At 51.5% G+C, this 19,193-nt stretch overlaps 1 protein-coding gene across 5 annotated transcripts in view; it reads right to left on the reverse strand.

Annotated features, from left to right (window-relative positions):
* Positions 1-18,377, reverse strand: part of AKT2 (AKT serine/threonine kinase 2) — a 34,646-nt gene extending 16,269 nt beyond the window's left edge. Inside the window, exons 1-4 of one of the 5 annotated variants that reach the window (XM_061174336.1) lie at positions 18,353-18,377; positions 12,486-12,615; positions 3,471-3,599; positions 1,877-1,988 (exon numbers count right to left, since the gene is read on the reverse strand). In XM_061174336.1, the coding sequence (XP_061030319.1) occupies positions 1,877-1,988; positions 3,471-3,599; positions 12,486-12,531 (287 nt within the window). In that variant the 5' untranslated portion in view covers positions 12,532-12,615; positions 18,353-18,377. Of the gene's footprint in view, positions 1-1,876; positions 1,989-3,470; positions 3,600-12,485; positions 12,616-12,842; positions 12,867-13,581; positions 13,640-15,957; positions 16,035-18,352 lie in introns of those variants that run through there. The other 4 variants (XM_061174335.1, XM_061174334.1, XM_061174337.1 and 1 more) reach the window with 4 other exon arrangements.
* Between the last annotated feature and the right edge of the window lie 816 nt (positions 18,378-19,193).

Genomic DNA, 19,193 nt, shown 5'->3' on the forward strand with positions numbered 1-19,193 from the left:
CTGGCCCTTGATTCTTTAGTGATGCTTAACCCTCTTGTCTCTGGAATGACAAGCTGCCTCGCCTCCAGGCCTTTCACATGCTGGTCCCTTTTCCTGAAGCCACCTTCTTCTTCCTACCTCCATGGCCAACTCCTACCCATTCCTCAAAACTCAGCCCAACACCTAGACCCTATGCACCTACCGGTCTCAATTTGCTTTTACTGGCAGCCCATGCTTCTGTGCCCAGTTTTCACCTGAGTAACACCTCAGCGGGCCTGAGATGGTCATCCATCCCCATGGTGGGGCAGGTATATTTTTAATCTTGGAAAGCTTTGTAATGACAATTACAGTATAGATTACAGTAATATGTCTTATGATACTGTTTTGTGTATGCTCTAGAAATGCACTGTCCATAAAGGTAGCCACTAGCCATATGGGGCTATTTAAAAATTTAAGATAATTAAATAAAATACAAAATTCCATTTTCAGTCTCATTAGCCACATTTCACGTTTCAAATGCTCAACAGGCATATGTGAGTAGTGGCTACCCTCTTGGACACCACAGCTATTGAACATTTCTATCATGGCAGAAACTTCTCTTGGACAGCACTGTTTTAGGGTTTTCCAGAGGATCAGCTGAATCCTCACCCCACAGACAAGCTAAAGGAATATTTCTCAAAGTGAAGGCCAAAGGGACAAAGTGAGGGAAAAATATTTGCCACTCATTACAAAGATCTAAGCTCTCTTATAAAGAGCTTTCAGAAATGAATAAGCAAAAGACCAAGTACCCAAAAGAAAAACAGACAAAGGATATCAACAGACAGTTCAGAAAGGGAAACTCACATGGCCCCTGAACACACGAAAGGACACTCAAACTCACCAAACGTTTGGTAAAAATCCAAGCGTTTGAAAACACAAGGCTGTAAGGACACTCTTAGACATGGCCTAAAAGAAGCATTTCTCAAAATTACAAATGCATATTCCCCTGTGACCCAGCAATCCCACATCTAAGAATTCATCTTACAGATTTAACTACAAGTATGTCGAACAAGATAAGCACAAGGTACTGCTTATCTAATTATTGCTTATCTAATTATAATTATCTCATTATTCTAATGAGCCCAAAAGGCTGAAACAACCCCAGTCACCATGAATAAAGAACTGCTAAACAAACTCGGGGACACAGACGTGCAGCTGTTAAAAAAAAAAATGCAGCAGCAGCAACTCTATATATACTGAAGCAGAGAGAGTCCCCAGCATACATTAAATAAAAAGCAAGTTCAGAACAGTTTGGGTACAATGCCACCTTTTGTGTAAAAAGAAAAAACAAGGGGAGCAGGGCACCGAAGTCCTATCTGAGTGAGCTCGTCCGCGTTCACGGTGAGCAAGCTCTTACAGGACACATAAGAACAGCAGTTAACTTGCGGGTCGGGGACGGGGGGTGGTACGGGGCTGCAGTGAGAGTGAAGCTTTCACTAGACACCTCCTTCTGCTGTTTGATTTCTCAACTAGGTGAATCTGTATCTCTTCTGATTATTAAATTGATCTTTTAAAAAACTGTCTCTGGACCACCTGCCTCAAAATCAATGGAGATGCTCATTAAAAATGCGGCTCCCTGACCCTCTGCAGATCTCCAATCAGAGGTCCCGAAGTGGCCCAGAGCTCCTCACTGTTAACAAGCGCCCCCGCGATTCCAATGCAGCCCCCAGTCTGAGGACACGGGGCGGTGTGGGTGGGAGTCTGAGGGCTGAGAAGCCCTGCACGTCCTAGCTGGCAAAAGGGCTGAGATGGGAAACTCCTAAGGAGGGGCTCAGGGCAATCTGTCCATCTGCGCCCCTTCTCCTCACACAGAGCCTGGCGCCTCTCAAAGGGCCGCCACACAGAGGCCCAGACTTGCCTCTCATCCGGAGAGTCTACATGGAAGGTCCTCTCGATGACTGTGGTCCACTGCAGGCAGCGTATGACGAACGTGTTGGGCCGCGGTCTCTCGGTCTTCATCAGCTGGCATTCTGCAGAAGAGGGATGTGAGCAGGGAGGGTAAAGGGACAGCCATGCCAGTCTGCACCCCACATTCCCCAAGCCACCTCCCGTGTGCCAGCCCCACGACACTTTAGTGACCAAGACAGCCCTGGCCTTGCCCCGCAGGGCTCAAGGTCCAGTGTGCGTATGTGGAAGGGAGACAGCCCTTCCAGTGATGGCTCAGTGGTCAGGGCTGTGACTGGGGTGGGGAGCCCAAGAGGCAGCCAACCCAGTCCAGGGGCTCAGGAGGCTTTCCCTGAGGAAGGGGCATCTCTGCATTGAGCCCTGAAGGCAGACGGGTGCGTCGTGCACAGAAGCCTAGAGGTGAGAGAGGGCCCAGCTTACTTAGGGAAGAGCCAATGCCGTGTGAGGCGGGGAGAAGTGAGAGACAGGCTGGAGAGGTGAGCAGAGGCCAGCCTGCGGGGCTCAGGGGGCATGGTGAGGAATCTGGACTTTGTCTTGAGGGCAGCAGGCAGCCATGGAAGGCTTTAAATAGGGAAGGGACATGAACAGATTTAGACAGATCCCTCTGGCTGCCGTGTAGAGGGTGAGAGAGAATGGAGGCCGGGAGCCCAGGAGGCTGGGGCTACACCAGAGTGGGGCAGGGGAGGGGAGGGAAAGGCAGGTAGATGGGCCACAGAGGAGGTACGGAGAGGCATCTGGGACGATGCCCTGGCCTCTGGCCTGAGGATGAGGGGGCAACAGGGCCCTCCCAGAGAAGGAGATGGGGAGTACGAGAAGGTTGGGGAGGGAGAGGAGACTCAAAGGCCAGTTTGGGACATGGTGGGTATCCCATGGTGGGTATCCCAGGGAGAAACATGCAGGAAGCTCCTTGGCACAGGTGGGGAGAGTTCAGGAGGGAAGCCAGGGCTGGGAACAGCCACGTGGGGGTCACCAGCACACAGGAAAGCCACCAGGACAAGGCTTTAAGCAGGACAGAGAGGGGCGTGGGGCTGGATTCCAGAGCAAGCAGGTGGGGTGGCCTCGAGAGGCGAGGCTGGGGAAGAGGCTAGAGCAGGGAGCTAGTGGGGAGAGGACAGTGGTCTGGGCTACGAGGTGGCGGTGGAGGTAAGTGTCTTTGAAATGTTCTAAGGAGTTGGGACAAGGATGTGGTGACCAATCAGGTCAGCGGGGAAGGAAGGTGGCAGTGGGTTGAGGGCAGGTTCTGTGAGGCCCAGGCAAGGGCTTTGCACCGGCCAAGCTTTCACTGGTCAGTGTCTGGCAAGAAGGCACCACTTCGGGTACCACAGAGGGGACAGAAGGCCGGAAAATGCCCCAGCTTCTCTCTTCTTTCCGTTCTCCACTGCTGACCAGTACACCCCCCAGGCCCAGTAACACAGAGGTGGAGCAGGGAAAGGGTGGGAAATAGATCTGAGGGCAAACAGGCCCCAGACAGGCCCACAGCCCAAGAACGATCAAGCCCCACGTGTCCCCAAGACCTGCCAGCCATTCTCTGAGCCCCTGAGACGCACCTGCGACAGAGAAGTTGTTTAAGGGGGGCAGGGTCTGGTCAGGGGCCTCGGGCCGCTCCTTATATCCAATGAAGGAGCCGTCGCTCTTCAGCAGGAAGTACCGGGGCCGCCAGGTCTTGATGTATTCACCTGTACGAAGGCAGGGTGGGAGGGAGAGAGGTCAGGGCAGCCAGCCCAGCGTGGCAGTGCCTCACAACGGGCACCACAGTGGGAGGAGGATGGACAAGAGGGTGGGCAGGAGGGTGCTTCTCCTGGAGAAACCCTCGAGGCGGCCCCTGCTAATGCAGGCTGGGCACTGGGCTGGGCCCAGTGATCCAGAGGTCATGCCTGGCAGGAAGGCGCCTGCCACAGTGCCTCAGGGTACCAGCTGCCTCAGCGTGTGTCCAGCAGCGAGCCATCCTTGCCAGCGCGTGGCCCAGTCCCAGGGGAGGCCCAGGCTTCCAAACACACATGCCCTGTGGCCCTGTAAGGCCAAATCCCATGGGCGGGTGTTCACCAGTACAGCTGTGCAGGTGGATCAAATGTCAAAACACTGTGCCAGGCGGGGTATAGCTGTTGCTGTGCCCTCCAAATGCTCCTTGACCCCTTCCATTTTTTCTAACCGTGAATATCCAGGCACCCTGTACCCACATACATACAGGTGCACACTCTAAAGACCCACTCCTCAGAGGGCTGCTAAGGACTCAAATAAGATGGTGAAGCATATATCCACACAAAAAACATAAATGTCCACAGCAACATTATTCATTATAGTAAAGGGTGGAGGGACTTCCCTGGTGGTCCAGTGGTAAAGAATACACCTTATAATGCAGGGGACGCGGGTTCGATCCCTGGTTGGGGAACTAAGATCCCACATGCCGCGGGGCAACTAAGCCCACATGCCACAACTACTGAGCTCGAGCGTCTCAACTAGAGAGCCTGCGTGTCGCAAACTACAGAGCCCATGCGCCCTGGAGCCCGTGCACCACAACTAGAGAAGAGAAAACCCGCACGCCACAACTAGAGAAAAGCCCAGCACCACATCGCAAGAGCCCGTGTGCTGCAACAAAAGATCCCACATGCCTCAACGAAAGATCCCACATGCCTCAACGAAAGATCCCACATGCCTCAACGAAAGATCCCACATGCCTCAACGAAGATCCTGTGTGCTGCAGTTGCAGCTAAGACCCGACGCAGCCAAAAATAATAAATTAAATAAATAAATAAATAAATAATAAATCTTAAAAGAACAAAAAGAGTGGAAACTCAAAAGTTCATCAACTAATGAATGGATAAACAAAACGTGACATATCCGTATGATGGAATATTAATATTAGTCATAAAAAGAAATGAAATATTGGGAATTCCCTGGTGGTCCAGTGGTTAGGACTCCATACTTCCAGTGCAGGGAGCACAGGTTCGATCCCTGATTGGGGAACTAAGATCCCTCATGTCGTGCAATGCGGCCAAAAAAAAAAAAAAAAAAAAGGAAATGAAGTATTAATACATGCTACAAGGTTGATGAATCATACCTTATGCTAAGTGAAAGAAGCCTGTCACGAAGGATCACAAATTATATGATTTCATTTACATAAAATGTCCAGAATAGGGAAACTTACAGAGATGAAAAGTTGATTAGTGGTTGCCTACGGCTGAGGAGGGGGCGAGTCTTGGGGGAGATTGGAGGGTGATGGCCAAGGGGGAGTCCTTTTTAGGATAGTGAGAATGTTCTGAAATCGATTGTGGTGATGGATGCACAACTCTAAATACCCTAAAAGTCACTGAACTGTACACTTTAAATGGCTGAATTGTATGGTATGTGAATTATATCTCAAGTTGCTAAAAAAAAATGAGATGGCAAATATAAAGCACACATAAAGCACCCAGCCTAGCTAGGGCCCAGCACACCAATAAATCAATAAATGCTCTTTATCATCAGTCCACTGGGCAAGCAAAGAGTGTGCCAGGCCCTTCACTCACATAGCACATGGAGAGGCAGGATGGCAGGGTGGGCTCCAATAAGTCACCTCACTTCTCTATGTCTTTGTCTCCTCTTATGAGGCTATCCGTTAATTGATGATGATGATCAGATAGTACTATATAGTGGTACTTTGTGCCTGCCAAGCACTGTCCTAAGTATCTTATAGGTTTTAACTTGTTAAATTCTTTCAAATTAGATACTAAATGATTCCATGTATGTAAGGTTCAGAAACTAGCAAAACCCCAAATTCAACAGCACAATAAAAGGACTATATACCATGACCAAGTGAGTTTTATCCCAGGACTGCCAGGGTGGTTCAAATACATGAAAATCAATCAATGCAGTATATATCATGAAGAGTAAAAAACACAAGGTCATCCAGATTGACACAGAAAAAGCATTTGACAAAATCCAATGCTCTTTCATGATAAAAATACTCAGTAAGCTAGGAAGAGAAGGGAATTTCTTCCACAGGATAAAGGACATCTATGAAAAACCCACAAGTTAACAACATACTCAATGATGAAAGGATGAAAACTTTCCCCTAAGATCAGGAACAAGACAAAGATGTCCACTTTCACCACTGCTATGAAACACTGTAATGGAAGTTCTAGCCAGAGAAAAAGAAAAAGATAAAAAGTATCCAGCTTGAAAAGGAATAAGTAAAAGTATCTCATTTGCAGATAACATGATCTTATATACAGAAAATCACAAATAATCCACAAAACAATTACTAGAGCTAAGAAATTCAGCAAGAGCAACACACAAAAACAAATTGTTTCTATACACCAGCAATGAATAATCCAAACAGGAAATTAAGAAAACAATTCCACTTACAACAGCACAAGGAGGCAAAGATTTATACACTAAAAACTACAAACACTGCTGAAAGAAATTAAAGAACTACAAACACTGCTGAAAGAAATTAAAGACCTAAATAAATGCAAAGATCCTGTGTTCATGGATTGGAAGACTTGATGTTAAGATTACAATACTATCCAAAGCCATCTACAGATTCAACACATTCCCTGTCAAAACTGCAATAGCCTTTTTTGCTGTTGCGGAACAGTCAACCCTCAAATTTACATGGAATTCAAATTCATGTGGCAAGGGGTTCCAAACAGCCAAAGCAATGTTGAAAAAGAAGAAGTAAAAGTACTCATACTTCCTGATTTCAAAACTTACTACAAAGCTACAATAATCAAATCAGTGTGGTATAAAGATAAACATATAGACCAATGGAGTAGAACTGAGAGTCAAAAAATAAACCTACATACTTATGGGCAACTGATTTTCAACAACAATACCAAGACCATTCCATGGGGGAAGACCAGTCTCTTCAACAAATGATGCTGGGACAACTGTATACCGACATACAAAAGAACAGAGTTGGAACCCTATACCATATACCATTTAAAAAAATTAACTCAAAGTGGATCTACCTAAATATAAGAGCTAAAACTATAAAACTCTTAGAAAAATACACTGGGGTAAATCTTCGTGACACTGGACTTGGCAACAGATTCTTAGATATGACAACAAAGGAAAAAAACAGATCAAGTGGGCTCATTGAAATAAAAAACTTTTGTGCAAAGGATGTTACCAAGAAAATAAAAAGACAACCAAACAGAATGGGTGAAAATATTTGCAAATCATATACCTGATAAGAGTCTAATATCCAGAATATATAAAGAACTCTTACAACTAAGCAACAAAAACACAGTCTGATTAAAAAAATGGGTGAAGGTGGGGGGAAGGGTAAGCTGGGATGAAGTGAGAGAGTAGCAATGACATATATACACTACCAAATGTAAAACAGATAGCTAGTGGGAAGCAGCCGCATAGCACAGGGAGATCAGCTCAGTGCTTTGTGTCCACCTAGAGGGGTGGGATAGGGAGGGTGGGAGGGAGGCTCAAGAGGGAGGGGATATGGGGATATATGTATACATATAGCTGATTCACTTTGTTATACAGCAGAAACTAACACAACATTGTAAAATGGTTATACTCCAATAAAGATGTAAAAAAAAAAAATTAAAGAGCAAAAAAACTTGATAGACTTGATTGTATAAAACTATGAACTATATGCCAAAAATCAGTATTGACACTTTTGAAGATTTAAATCTTAAAATACATATATAACATAATTGATACAAGATATGAATAGGCATAAAAATAAAAATAATTTACCCAAATCTTAAAAGAAAAAAAAGGGTGAAGAACTTAAACAGACATCTCACCAAAGATATACAAATGGCCAACAAGCATATAAAAAGACGCTCAACATCATCAGTCATTAGGGAAATGCAAATCAAAACGAAATACCACTTAATACCCACCAGGATGGCTTTTATTAAAAAAAACAAAAACAGAAACAAAAAAACTAAAAGAAAAAGAACAGGTATGGGTGAGGATGTGGAGAAATTGAAACCCTGTGCACTGCTGGTGGGAATGTAAAATGGTGCAACCCTGTGGAAGCTTGGCGCTTCCTCAAAAAGTTAAATACAGAATACGCTGTAGATTACACATACAGAATGTATGACCCAGATTTTATACATTTCTTACCTACATTATCTAACTATATATAATAGATTATAAATAATATAACCTAATGGATATATACGTCCCAGCAATTCCACTCCTAGGTGTATACCCACCCCCAAAATTGAAAACAAGTACTCAAATCCTTGTATACAAATGTTCATAGCAGCACTATTCACAGTAGCCAAAAGGCAGCAATACCTCAGATGTCCATCAACAGACCTACGGATAAACAAAATGTGGTATATTCATACAATGGAATATTGTTTGGCTATAAAAAGGAATGAAGGGACTTCCCTGGTGGCGCAGTGGTTAAGAATCCGCCTGCCAATGCAGTGGACATGGGTTCGAGCCCTGGTCCGGGAAGATCCCACATGCCATGGAGCAACTAAGCCCATGTGCCACGACTACTGAGCCTGCGCTCTAGAGCCTGCGAGCCACAACTACTGAGCCCGCATGCCACAACTACTGAAGCCCGTGCGCCTAGAGCCCGTGCTCCCCAACAAGAGAAGCCACCGCAATGAGAAGCCCGCGCACTGCAACGAAGAGTAGCCCCCGCTCGCCGCAACTAGAGAAAGCCCGCGAGCAGCAACAAAGACCCAACGCAGCCAAAACTAAATTAATTAATTAAAAAAAAAAAAAAGGAATGAAGTACTGATATGTGCTACAGCATGGATGAACCTCAAAAACATTATGCTAGGGGCTTCCCTGGTGGCGCAGTGGTTGAGAATCTGCCTGCCAATGCAGGGGACACGGGTTCGAGCCCTGGTCCAGGAAGATCCCACATGCTGTGGAGCAACTAAGCCCGTGTGCCACAACTACTGAGCCTGTGCTCTAGAGCTCGTGAGCCACGACTACTGAGCCCGCGTGCCGCAACTACTGAAGCCCGCGCGCCTAGAGCCCGTGCTCCACAACAAGAGAAGCCACCGCTATGAGAAGCCCGCGCTCCGCAACAAAGAGTAGCCCCCGCTCGCCGCAACTAGAGAAAGCCTGTGTGCAGCAGTGAAGACCCAATACGGCCAAAAATAAAAAAATAAATAAATTTATTTTTTTTAAAAAAGTTATGCTAAGTGAAAGAAACCAGACTTTTGTGGCCACATATTGTATGATTCATTTATATGAAATGTCCAAAATAAGTAAATCCATAAAAACGGAAAACAAATTGGTGGCTGCCAGGGGCTGGGAGGAGGGGGAATGAGAACTGACTACTTAGCGAGTACAGGGCTTTCTTTCAGGCAGATGAAAATGTTTGGGAACTAGACAGAGGCAGTAGTTACACAACACTGTGAATGTACTAAAGGCCACTGAATTGTGCACTTTAAAACAGTTAATTCAGTGTTATGTAAATTTTACCTCAGTTTTAGAAAGAAAAACAAAACTAGAAAAATTCATCTACTCTATTGGAGGTTGGGAGAGGCACAGGGGCTTCTGGGGACTGACTGACTCTATTTCTTGACCTGGACACAGGTTTGGGGGTAAGCTTATAATCCAGGCACTACCTGTGGTGCTTTATATATCGATAACAAGCTAAGAAAAAAAAGAAACCTAGAAGGAAAAATATCCTCACAACAATCCCATTTTACAAATGAGGAAACTGAGGCACAAAGAGGTTTCATTACTTGCCTGAGGCTCACAGTTGTTGACCGGGAGAGCTGGGATTGGAACCCAGGTTTGCTCTGTCCATGTTCTTGACCACTATGCTGTCTGCCTCTAAATTGGCAGACGAGGCCTGGCCTGCTGGGGCCTGGCAGAGAGTATGCTGAGGCTGTGTCAGAAAGGACACCCGCACATGGCATAAGGGACCCATTCCTTGAGTGGACCTTGCTGAGCAAGAGGCGGCATGTGAGCCAGGAGCTGGCTCAGGAGTTGGAGCCTGAACCTCAGCACTACCACCTCCTTGCTGAAACCTTGGGCAAGTCAGTCTTCCTGCCGAGCTTCAGCTTCCTGGTCTGTGAGATGGTGCCCACCTGACGGGGCAGTAATGGAAATGCAACAAAACTGGGTCTGCCTAGAGCAGAGCCCCAGGCCCGGCAGAGTGGGCACACAGTAAGCCGGAGCTGCTGTTATTTCAACCACCAGGGGTGGGGTGGGGTGGGGTAGTGGGGGTGTCCAAACAGCTGCAGGGCCCACCTCGCCTTACCCACCTCTGCCAGCTGCTGCTCAGAATGACAGGCACTGGAGAGACCCAGGAGTGACACGCACGCATGTGTGTAGGTATGGTACAAACCCAAGGCAGGTGGTCATCTCAGCAGCTTGTCTGGGTCCATGCAGGTAAGTGGAGACACTGAAGGCCTAGGAGGGGCTGAGATCCACTTAATGCCATCAGCATTAATGCCAGAGACAAAGCCCTGCCCCGGCCACAGTTCTCGGGCCACCTTCAGGGCTCCGCCACCCCAGCCTAGCGAGCCACGGGCCATGGAAACTCAGGAGCCTGAGACCCTGGCACACCCTAACACACTCGCACTATCCACACACACAATCCCAAACGTTCATTCAACAGTTATTGAGTGCCTACTGCATGCCAAGCACTTTTCTAGGGCACTGGGGACATATCAGTGAACAAGCCAGATAAAATCCCTGCCCTCATGAAGCTGACAATCTCAGAGGCCTGGGTTGTTGACCCATTTTACAGATGTGAAACCAAGGCTCAGAGAGATGACATAGCTTACCCAGTCACACTGAGAGGAAGTGGCAGAGCCAGGGTTGACACCTGCCAAGGTTCAGAAAGCCCCATCAACAGCCCCAAACTCAGGGCCCAATCTGGGCGGGTAGGCCAAGTTGTCTTGAGTACCACCCTGCCTGGAAAGGGCAGCAGGAAAGGATTCTCCCCTGCTCAGTCTGATGGGGGAGGCCTGGCCTGGGGAGCCACCTCCGTCCCTCATCACTGCTCCATGTCTGCGGGCTGGGACAGGGCAGGATGGGCGGGCATCTCTCCCAGTTTCTGCAGGGCCAGCCCCACCAGCCTCCTCGCCCCCTTTAAACATGCCTAGCCCACTCCCCTCTGTGGACTCATGGGCTGTCCCCTTCGCCCTTGCCCCAGTTAACTGTGGGGCTCACTCCCTTGCCTCCCTTCAGATCTTTATTCAAACCCCCCCTTCTCAGTGAGGCCCTCGCTGACCACCCCGTTTGGGATAGCTCCCCCTCACACCCCTCCTCCTCCTCACATTGTTCGGCTTTCCTCCGTGGCACTCACCACCCACTGGACACACCTGTCTACTCAGGTGCCATGGGCTCTCCCCCCCAATGTAAGACATCAACAAAAGGATGGGGACTTTCGGCTCATCTGGTTCACTGCTGTGTCTCCAGCACCTAGAACAGTGCCTGGAACACGGGAGCTGCTCAACAGATGTCTGCTGAGTGAATGAAAGCGCGCAGAGTGGCTGCCCCCAGGCCTGGCATCCCCCTCCGCAGGGGAAGGTCCGCGGAAGCCAGGACAGTCTGCCTCCTTCGCTCCTGGGCGCCTGGACAAGCTGACTCTCAGCACGTGCCTCTTCCTAGCTGCCCCTGCACACGGCAGCGCGGGCATTAAGTGCGCTGGTTCTGGGGCAGGGGCCTGGGGCCTAAGGGTCTAGTCTCTTAGTCTCTTTGTAAATGACTTCATTTCTCAGCTGCCCACCAGCACAACCAGATCGGGTCACGCGCCGGCTCACAACATTCTGGGCTTCTGAACACCGGGAGAGTTAAAAGCCCTTTCCATGGCGTCGAGGGCCGACGGTCTGATGCTGCATCAGCGCTCTGCCCACCTCCTCCAGCTCGCCCTCGCTCGCGCTGCACCAGCCACGCTGGTCAACTCTCCGGTCCAGGCACAGTCTCATGCCCTGCAACACCCTTGCCTGTCTATCCGTGTGGCTCGCTCCCTCACCGCCTCCAGGCCTCTGTTCACTGTCCCCTCCTCGAGCCGCTTCCACTGAACCCCATCTTCCTCCAGCCCGTTCCCCCTCACAGCTCCTATTTTTCACAACGGCACTTATCACCACCTGACATCATGTCTGTTTATTGTTTGTCCCCATCCCCCAATGGATCGCAAACTCCATGAGGGCACCACAGTGTCCCCAGAGCCTGGGGTGGCCAGCCCGGCATACCACACACTCCATGAGTATTTGCTGAATGAATAAATGCTGAATATCATCTCACTGTGTTACTTCAGTTAAGTGACTGACCCTCTCTGAGCCTCAGTTTCTTCATCTATAAAATGGGGCTACAAACAGGATCACTAATGCAGAGGCAGAACTTGAGGCCTGGCCTGGAGGCTCATGCAGGAGGTCCAGCTAGGCCTGGAGGCTCAGGCCCAGGCACAGCCACAGTCCCTCTGTCCAGACTACTTTCAAAGATCCCATGAAACGGGCTGGTAAGGAGCTAGTGGCCAGGGGCAGGGAGGGAGGCAGACAGGGCTTGGAATGCTGGCTCCTCAGGTGGTAAAGACCCTGTACCTCTGCCTCTCAGGGCACAGCTGCCAGGAGAGCCAGGGCGGAAGGGGGAGACACGCAATCCCGTGGGCAAAAGCAGCCCCTTACCGCGCTTGTGGAGCCAGCCTTCTTTGATGACAGACACCTCGTTCATGGTGGCAGCGTGACAGGCTGTCACCTAGCTCGGGACAGCTCAGGGCAGCAGGACATGCAGGAGGTGCGGTGGACAGAGCACAGTCTGCAAGACAAGAGAGGAGCCTGTCAGAGTGGGAGGGGGATTGGGCCTCAGCGCCTTCCCTCGGGACAGCCCGCCTCTGAGGCCCCTCGGGCTGCTCGGACAGGGTGGAGCCAGGGCGGGTGGGCCGAGACCGGCCCTGGGGCCCAGGCTGAGGGGGAAGAGGTGGCCATGTCCCCAGGGAGCCCAGTCTTTGGGGGAAAGGACACGAGCTTGCCCTCGGAGCCCACTCTGGAAGGAGCAGAGCTCCCTGGCCTGTGCCCGGACACTCAGGACACCCGTGCTGACCAGAGGCAGCCCCTCCACCCACCGTCACTCCTGGCGGGGCGGGGCGGGGCGGGGCGGGAGGCAGTCGAGGAGCTGCAGCCCCGCCCCCTGCGTCACTCCCATGCCCCAGCGCTGAGGTCACCTGGGCTGAATCAGACAGCCCTGGGCACCTGAGGGAGTGCTCAAAGCCACCAGTATCTGCCTGCCAGCCCCAAACACACACACACACACACACACACACTCCCTCTCTCTCTCTCTCTCTCTCTCTCTCTCTCTCTCTCTCTCTCTCGCTCTCTCTCGCTCTCTCTCTCTCTCACTCACTCTCTCCTTTCCAAACCAAGGAACCACCAACCTGCCACCTTTAGCGAACCGAGTACCACCCCCACCCCGGCACCAGGCCACCTCATATCACTCCCTCAGCCTCAGTTCCCTCCTTGTCCCCACCAGATGACAGAGGAAAGAAAGGTCTCAGTGCTCCGCATCTTCAACAAGAAAGGAACCTACTGCGTGTACACTTATCTGGGGCCCAGAAACCAGTCCTGGGGGCTTGACCGAGGCCATGGTCCCCTCCCAGAGACCTCTGCTTCCGTCCTCAGGGACCAGCAGCCAACAGACTGATGGACGCCGAGGCCGCTGCTTCGTCTCAGGTTCCCGGGGCAGAGGGGAGAAAGGGGGGAAGGCAGCCACCAGCTGGGCCCCTACCTGGAGCCACAGGCCTGGACAGGGGCCATGGAGCTCAAGGCGCCTTTCGCCTTTCCTGGCCTGGGGTTATTTGCGGACAGCAGGTCAGGAGCTACGGTGGCCCCCAGAGAAGTGGCAGCTGGCTCTGGGGACACCGCGGGCATCAGCTTTCTCTCGTGCCCCAGGGGAGCTGGTGGGCTGGACACACTACTGCCTGGCATGTGACGGTGGCAGGCTGCCCGGGCCCCAGGCAGAGGGAAGGGAGGTAAGTGGGAGGAAGCCGGAGGAAGACAAGATGGACAGTGTCAGGGACGTAAACAGCGGGGGAGAAATCACGTTCTGGACTCTGAGCTGCAAAGACAGGGTCCAGCAGGGGCCCCCTCCCCCAGCAGGTACAGCTGGCACCTCCGGGGCTCACACGCACAGACCGAACACACCCAGAACCGCCAGATCTTCGCTCCAAAACATCCACCAGTCTGTGCTTCAGTCTTAATGTGACCAGGGTTTCCACCCCAGCCTCCCTACAACGCGGCTCAGGTCCAGCGCTGTCCTCTCCCACGAGGACTCACGCCACCTCTTCCCTGGCCTCCCATCCTCCCATCTGTCTCCCTCAGCACCTAGAGGGACCCTCAAATCTGACCCGTGGCTTCCCACGGGCCTCGGGAAAGAGCCAGGCTCCTCAGCTTGGGATTCCAGGCCCCTCAGGCCCTGGCCTCTGCTGCTCCCCACCCCTGCTCCGCCCGCAGTCCTCTCTGCCATCCACGGCTTCCTGATCCTCTCCCGCCCCACCTCCCCTCCCCACCTCCCCTCCCCACCTCCCCTCCCCACCTCCCCTCCTCACCTCCCCTCCCCACCTCCCCTCCCCACCTCCCCTCCCCACCTCCCCTCCCGCCCTGGCTTTCTCCCTGGGTTCCCAGCCTGTGCTCTCGACCCCTGTACTCCATCCTAAATCTGACCCTGTCCCTCTCTGTTCAAAACCCTTCCGTGGCTCTCCAGTGTGCTCAGAACACAGAACAAGGTCCTTTCCACCACAAGGCCCGGCATAAGCAGAAAGGCACCTAGAAAGCCCTCAAGAAAGGCTAATGACCGTGACAATGATTACCACACCAGCCACTACCCACCTCCCCAGCCCCTCCTCCCCCGCCCTCACTCTCTGCCAGGCTTCTGGCACTCAGGCCCTTCCCTCTGGCCTCCATCCCCAACACCTTCTGTGAGTTCCCCCTCTTCCTTAAGGTCTCAGCTGAACCAATGCCTCCTCCAGGAAGCCTTCCTGACCTCAGAGGCTGGACTGGGTCCTCTCCATGCACCTCCTGGTCAACTCTCCCCACACCTCTAAACACTAATTCAGTGCACCAGCCCGGTGTCTGGCTCTCTGTTGAATGCACAGTGAACGAACCCAAGTCTCCCCAAAAGATCCCCAGCCCAGGACAAGACACAGCCTCAGAAACAATTCCAGAATCTATTCACGCCACCAATCTTTTTCTGAGCATGTCCTAAGCTCCAGACTCTGGCCTGGGTTCCAGAGACAGACAGTCACTAAGACACAGCCCCTGCCTTCAGGAAGCTCACATTTCAGTGGGGGAGGCAGACAGTACACAGGCCACAATGTCAGGTGGCAGCAAAGAAAAGTGAACAGGGGAAAGGAGGGCAGGGAATGGGTGCTGTGTTAGCCACGCTGTATGAGGGACAGGTGACCCAACATGTAGGGAGCAAATTTCAGGCAGGGGAAGAGCAAGTGCAAAGCCCCTGAGGAAGCTTGGGAAGGAGCTTGGGGAATGTGGCTGGCACAGGGTAAGGAGCCGGGGCAGAGAGCACACTTAGGGCCTGGAGGCAGGCGTGGTGGGGAGTTAGGGAATTCCTCTCCAACACGGGGGCCAACACTGCACCTTCCCCTGGTACGAGCTCAGTTCAGAATAGGGCTGGGTTCCCAAATAGGGCTAGGTTCCCAAATAGGGCTGGGATGGAGAACCCAGAGTCCAAAGGAAGGGTGGATGTGGAAGTAAAGGACAGGGGCCTCGTGTCCAATCTCAGCTCTCCCCTCCCCTCCCCTCCCCACCCTCCCCAGCCCAGCAACTTCACCTCTCGGAGCCTCTGTGATTCAGCAGCACCAGGGCTGTCAGCAGCACGAAAGTACCCACTGTGTGCAGAGGCTCGGCCCACTGCCTGGCCCCCAGTGAACACCCAAACACGTGGCTGCCAAGATCAGAGAGAGGTGAAGGCAGCCGGGTGTGGCCGAGAGTGGTCAGGGTTGCAGAGTCCAGGAGCCAATGCCAGCTGGGTGGCCTTGAGCGTGAGGGCGCTCCTCCAGAGCCTCTCCTGATCACTCCCAACCACCCCACCAGAGGGCCATGACCATGCCCAGGGCAGGGCAGAGGCTGAGAGAGGGGAAGTGTTTACCTTGGGTCTCCCAGCTGAGGAGTGGTGGAGGCCCTGGCTGCAGCTCGGCCCACCAGAGCCACTTTTTACATTCTCACTTCAGCGACTAAAAAGCCAGCAAGCAGCAGCTAGGGCGAGGGCGGGGGAGGAACTGAAAGATCCCCTGCATCCTGCCTGGATCCTGCCCATCCTCCCACTGAGGGTGGCGCCTCCGCTGAGGTATCTGTGACGCAGTCCTGCAGTGACGAAACACCATCACCACCGCAGCCAAGAAGATGGCCTGCTCCCTGGGGAGCTCCCGATGGAGGACACCCAGACCTGCCTCTGGAAGCCGGGCATCAGCACAGCAGGGGAGTGCCTGCATGGCCCCAGCCCACCCACTGCTCCGTAGGGTGTCTGGGCTTCAATTGCTGAGGATCTGGGCAGGAGCTACAGCTGTCAGTTAGAGGTGAGCCACCTGGGAGGCAAGGTGAAAAGAGCAAGGGCACCTCAAAGGAGAGGACACTCACACAATGAAGGAATGCACACAATTTCATTAGTTATGGGGAAATGCAAATTGAAACCACCCACCAGGATGGCTAAAATTTTAAAAACTGACAACTCCAAGCGTTGTCAAAAATGTAAAGGAATCGGTACTGGTGGGAGTATAAAATGGTTCAACCACTATGGAAAATTGTTGGCAATAACAATTAAAACTCAACATATGCCTACCCCATGACCCAGCAATTCCACAGCCCTCTAAGAGAAATGAGCGCATTTGTTTACCAAATGACATGTACTAGAATGTTCACAGCAGCAACATTCACAGTAACCTCAAAACTGGAAACAGACCAGGTATCCACGCACAGCAGAATGGATAAACAAACTAAGGTAAATTCATAGAGCACAACACCACACAGGGACGGAACTACTGATACCTACAACAGGGCTGAAGCGTTAACAACTTTACACGGAGTGAAAGAAGCCAGATGCAAAATGACACATCAAGTATGAGTCCATGGACAGCAAGTTCAGAACAGGCAACATGACACCATTTGTTTCTCACTTGTAAAACTGTGCAGAAGATCAAGGAAGCAAATATCCAAAAGTCAGGAGAGTTGTTACATTTGGGAGTAACAGAGGAGGGAGGTTTCTGGGAGCTGACAATGTTCTATTGTGATTACAGAGAATCACAGCTTTACAGTTATTTGTTATACTGTACTGTATAAAATACGTTGAACATATTTTTCTGTATTTTATGACAAAGTCACAATAAAAAAGAACCTGGGTTTGGGAGCCCAGAAGATATAGGGGAACGAAAATCGGGCCTCCTGGCTTCTGGGGCTCCCCCCAACCCCAAGGCTGGCTTGCCTGGATTTTCACCTCCAGGCCAGTCACCAATGAATAAGGAAGAGGAATCTGGGGTCCGCAGGCTCTGGATTTCAGCCCCAGGCTTTGCTGCTTCTTGGCTGTGCGGCTGCAAGCGACACCCTCATTGGCCTTAGTGCTCCCATCTGTACAGTGATCCGGCCGGAGGAGGGACATGCACCCCGGAGGGGCAGGGCTGGAGTGTTGGTATGTTTAACACAGAAGAAAGCTGAAAGGGAATGAAAATCACCACCCACAGTGGTCAGCTCTGAGCAGGGAAAGGAGAGGTAACTGGAGACGGGTCCCTAAGGGGCAAGGGCAAGATTTGATGTTTTAAATATCTGCTAAGTACATGGATATCACTGACTTATTCTAGTGTATGTCTTAAACACTCTAGTAAATTTTTTTTTTTAATTTTAGGACTTTTATTTTGGCTGTGCCGTGCAGCATGCGGAATCTTAGTTCCCCGACCATGGATCGAACCTCTCCCCCCTGCATTGGAATCACAGAGTCTTCACCACTAGACCGACAGGGAAGTCCCTAATTTCAGAACTTTTTATTTCTGTCTGCCTCGGAGGTCTTATTTCTCAATGGTTTCCAAACTGTAGCTCCCTCAGAAGCTTCATCTCACCTTGCTGGAGTCACGTCCATTAGAGGTGATTTACAGGATGACACAGGGCCAGGGGGAGAGAGGCCCTCAGATGACTGCCTTGTCCTAGCTGGCAGCCTTGGGAAGGGACTGGGTCCTGGAAAAGGTCCTTCCAAACCTCTTTTCTCATCTGTAAAATTAAGGTCACTGTGGCTCCCGCTACTAGAGGGGTTGTGTGGCCTAGGTGAGTGAGCTCCAGTGCTCCTGTCCTCGCCCCTCCTACAATCTGGGACCCTGTGACCACCTGAGTCAGAGGAAACCCCCTCCTCTGCTCAAACCCTCCCAAGTCCCCATCTCACCCAGAGTAAAAGAAGCCAAAGTCCTTTCAGGAGCCCAGGACCCTATTCTGCATCATCCCCCCCTTCACCTCTCCGAACCCTCCAAGGCACCGGTGCCTCCAACACACCTGGACCCCCCTACCTTGGGGCCCTTGCACATGCTGCCCCCTCAGTCAGAACTGTCTTCTCCAAGTATCCGTGGGGCCCTGCCCCACCTTCTTCAGCCTCAGCTCACGTCTCTTTCTTCGCGAAGCCTCCATACCCTCCGTGGTCAAGAGGACCTCCCGTTATCCTTGATGAAAGTAAAGCGCTCATCATCACCGGCTCGACTGTACATGTTTACTTGTTTACAAGCTTACTGTCGACCTCTCTCCACTGTGATGTCAGCACGGTAAGGGCAGGGCCTGGCCTGCTCGGGCACTGCAGGACCCGATCCTCACGTTCAGATCCTCAGAACCCTGCGCGGTGCTAGGTCCACAGTGGGTACTTAATAACTATCTGTGGAATGAACATGGGTAAGAGTGAAGCTCTGTGCCCAGAACATGTTCAAAATAAGTTAAATTCCTTTCCTTGCCCCTCGTCAAGTCCTTTTTCTCTCGCCCCCTCTCCCTGACCTGCTTTCCATGCCAGACAGCACAGATGGGATAAGGAGGCAGGAGGGGGAGGCAGAGGCTCTGCATCTCCTGGGGCTGCAGACAATGGGGTGGGGCTCCGCCCTGACACCCTGACCCTGCAGGAGCCTCTGTCACCTGCTCTGTAATCTGCGCCACACCTACAAGTCCCAGGAGGACTTGCTCAGGAGAGAAATTCAAAGACAATAGGAACCTGTGGTTCGACAGGCAGTGTCTGCCCGTGGGAATGTGGGAGGAAAGGCGCACAGGGCAAGCAAAACGACTCCCTCATTCGCCACCCGCAGCTCTGTGAACTGGACCCGCGTTTTGTGAGGGCACTTTAGCAAAACTGAAAAAGTGGAAAACGCACAT

Source organism: Eubalaena glacialis, chromosome 18, assembly GCF_028564815.1.
Source record: "Eubalaena glacialis isolate mEubGla1 chromosome 18, mEubGla1.1.hap2.+ XY, whole genome shotgun sequence".
Taxonomy (NCBI): domain Eukaryota; kingdom Metazoa; phylum Chordata; class Mammalia; order Artiodactyla; family Balaenidae; genus Eubalaena; species Eubalaena glacialis.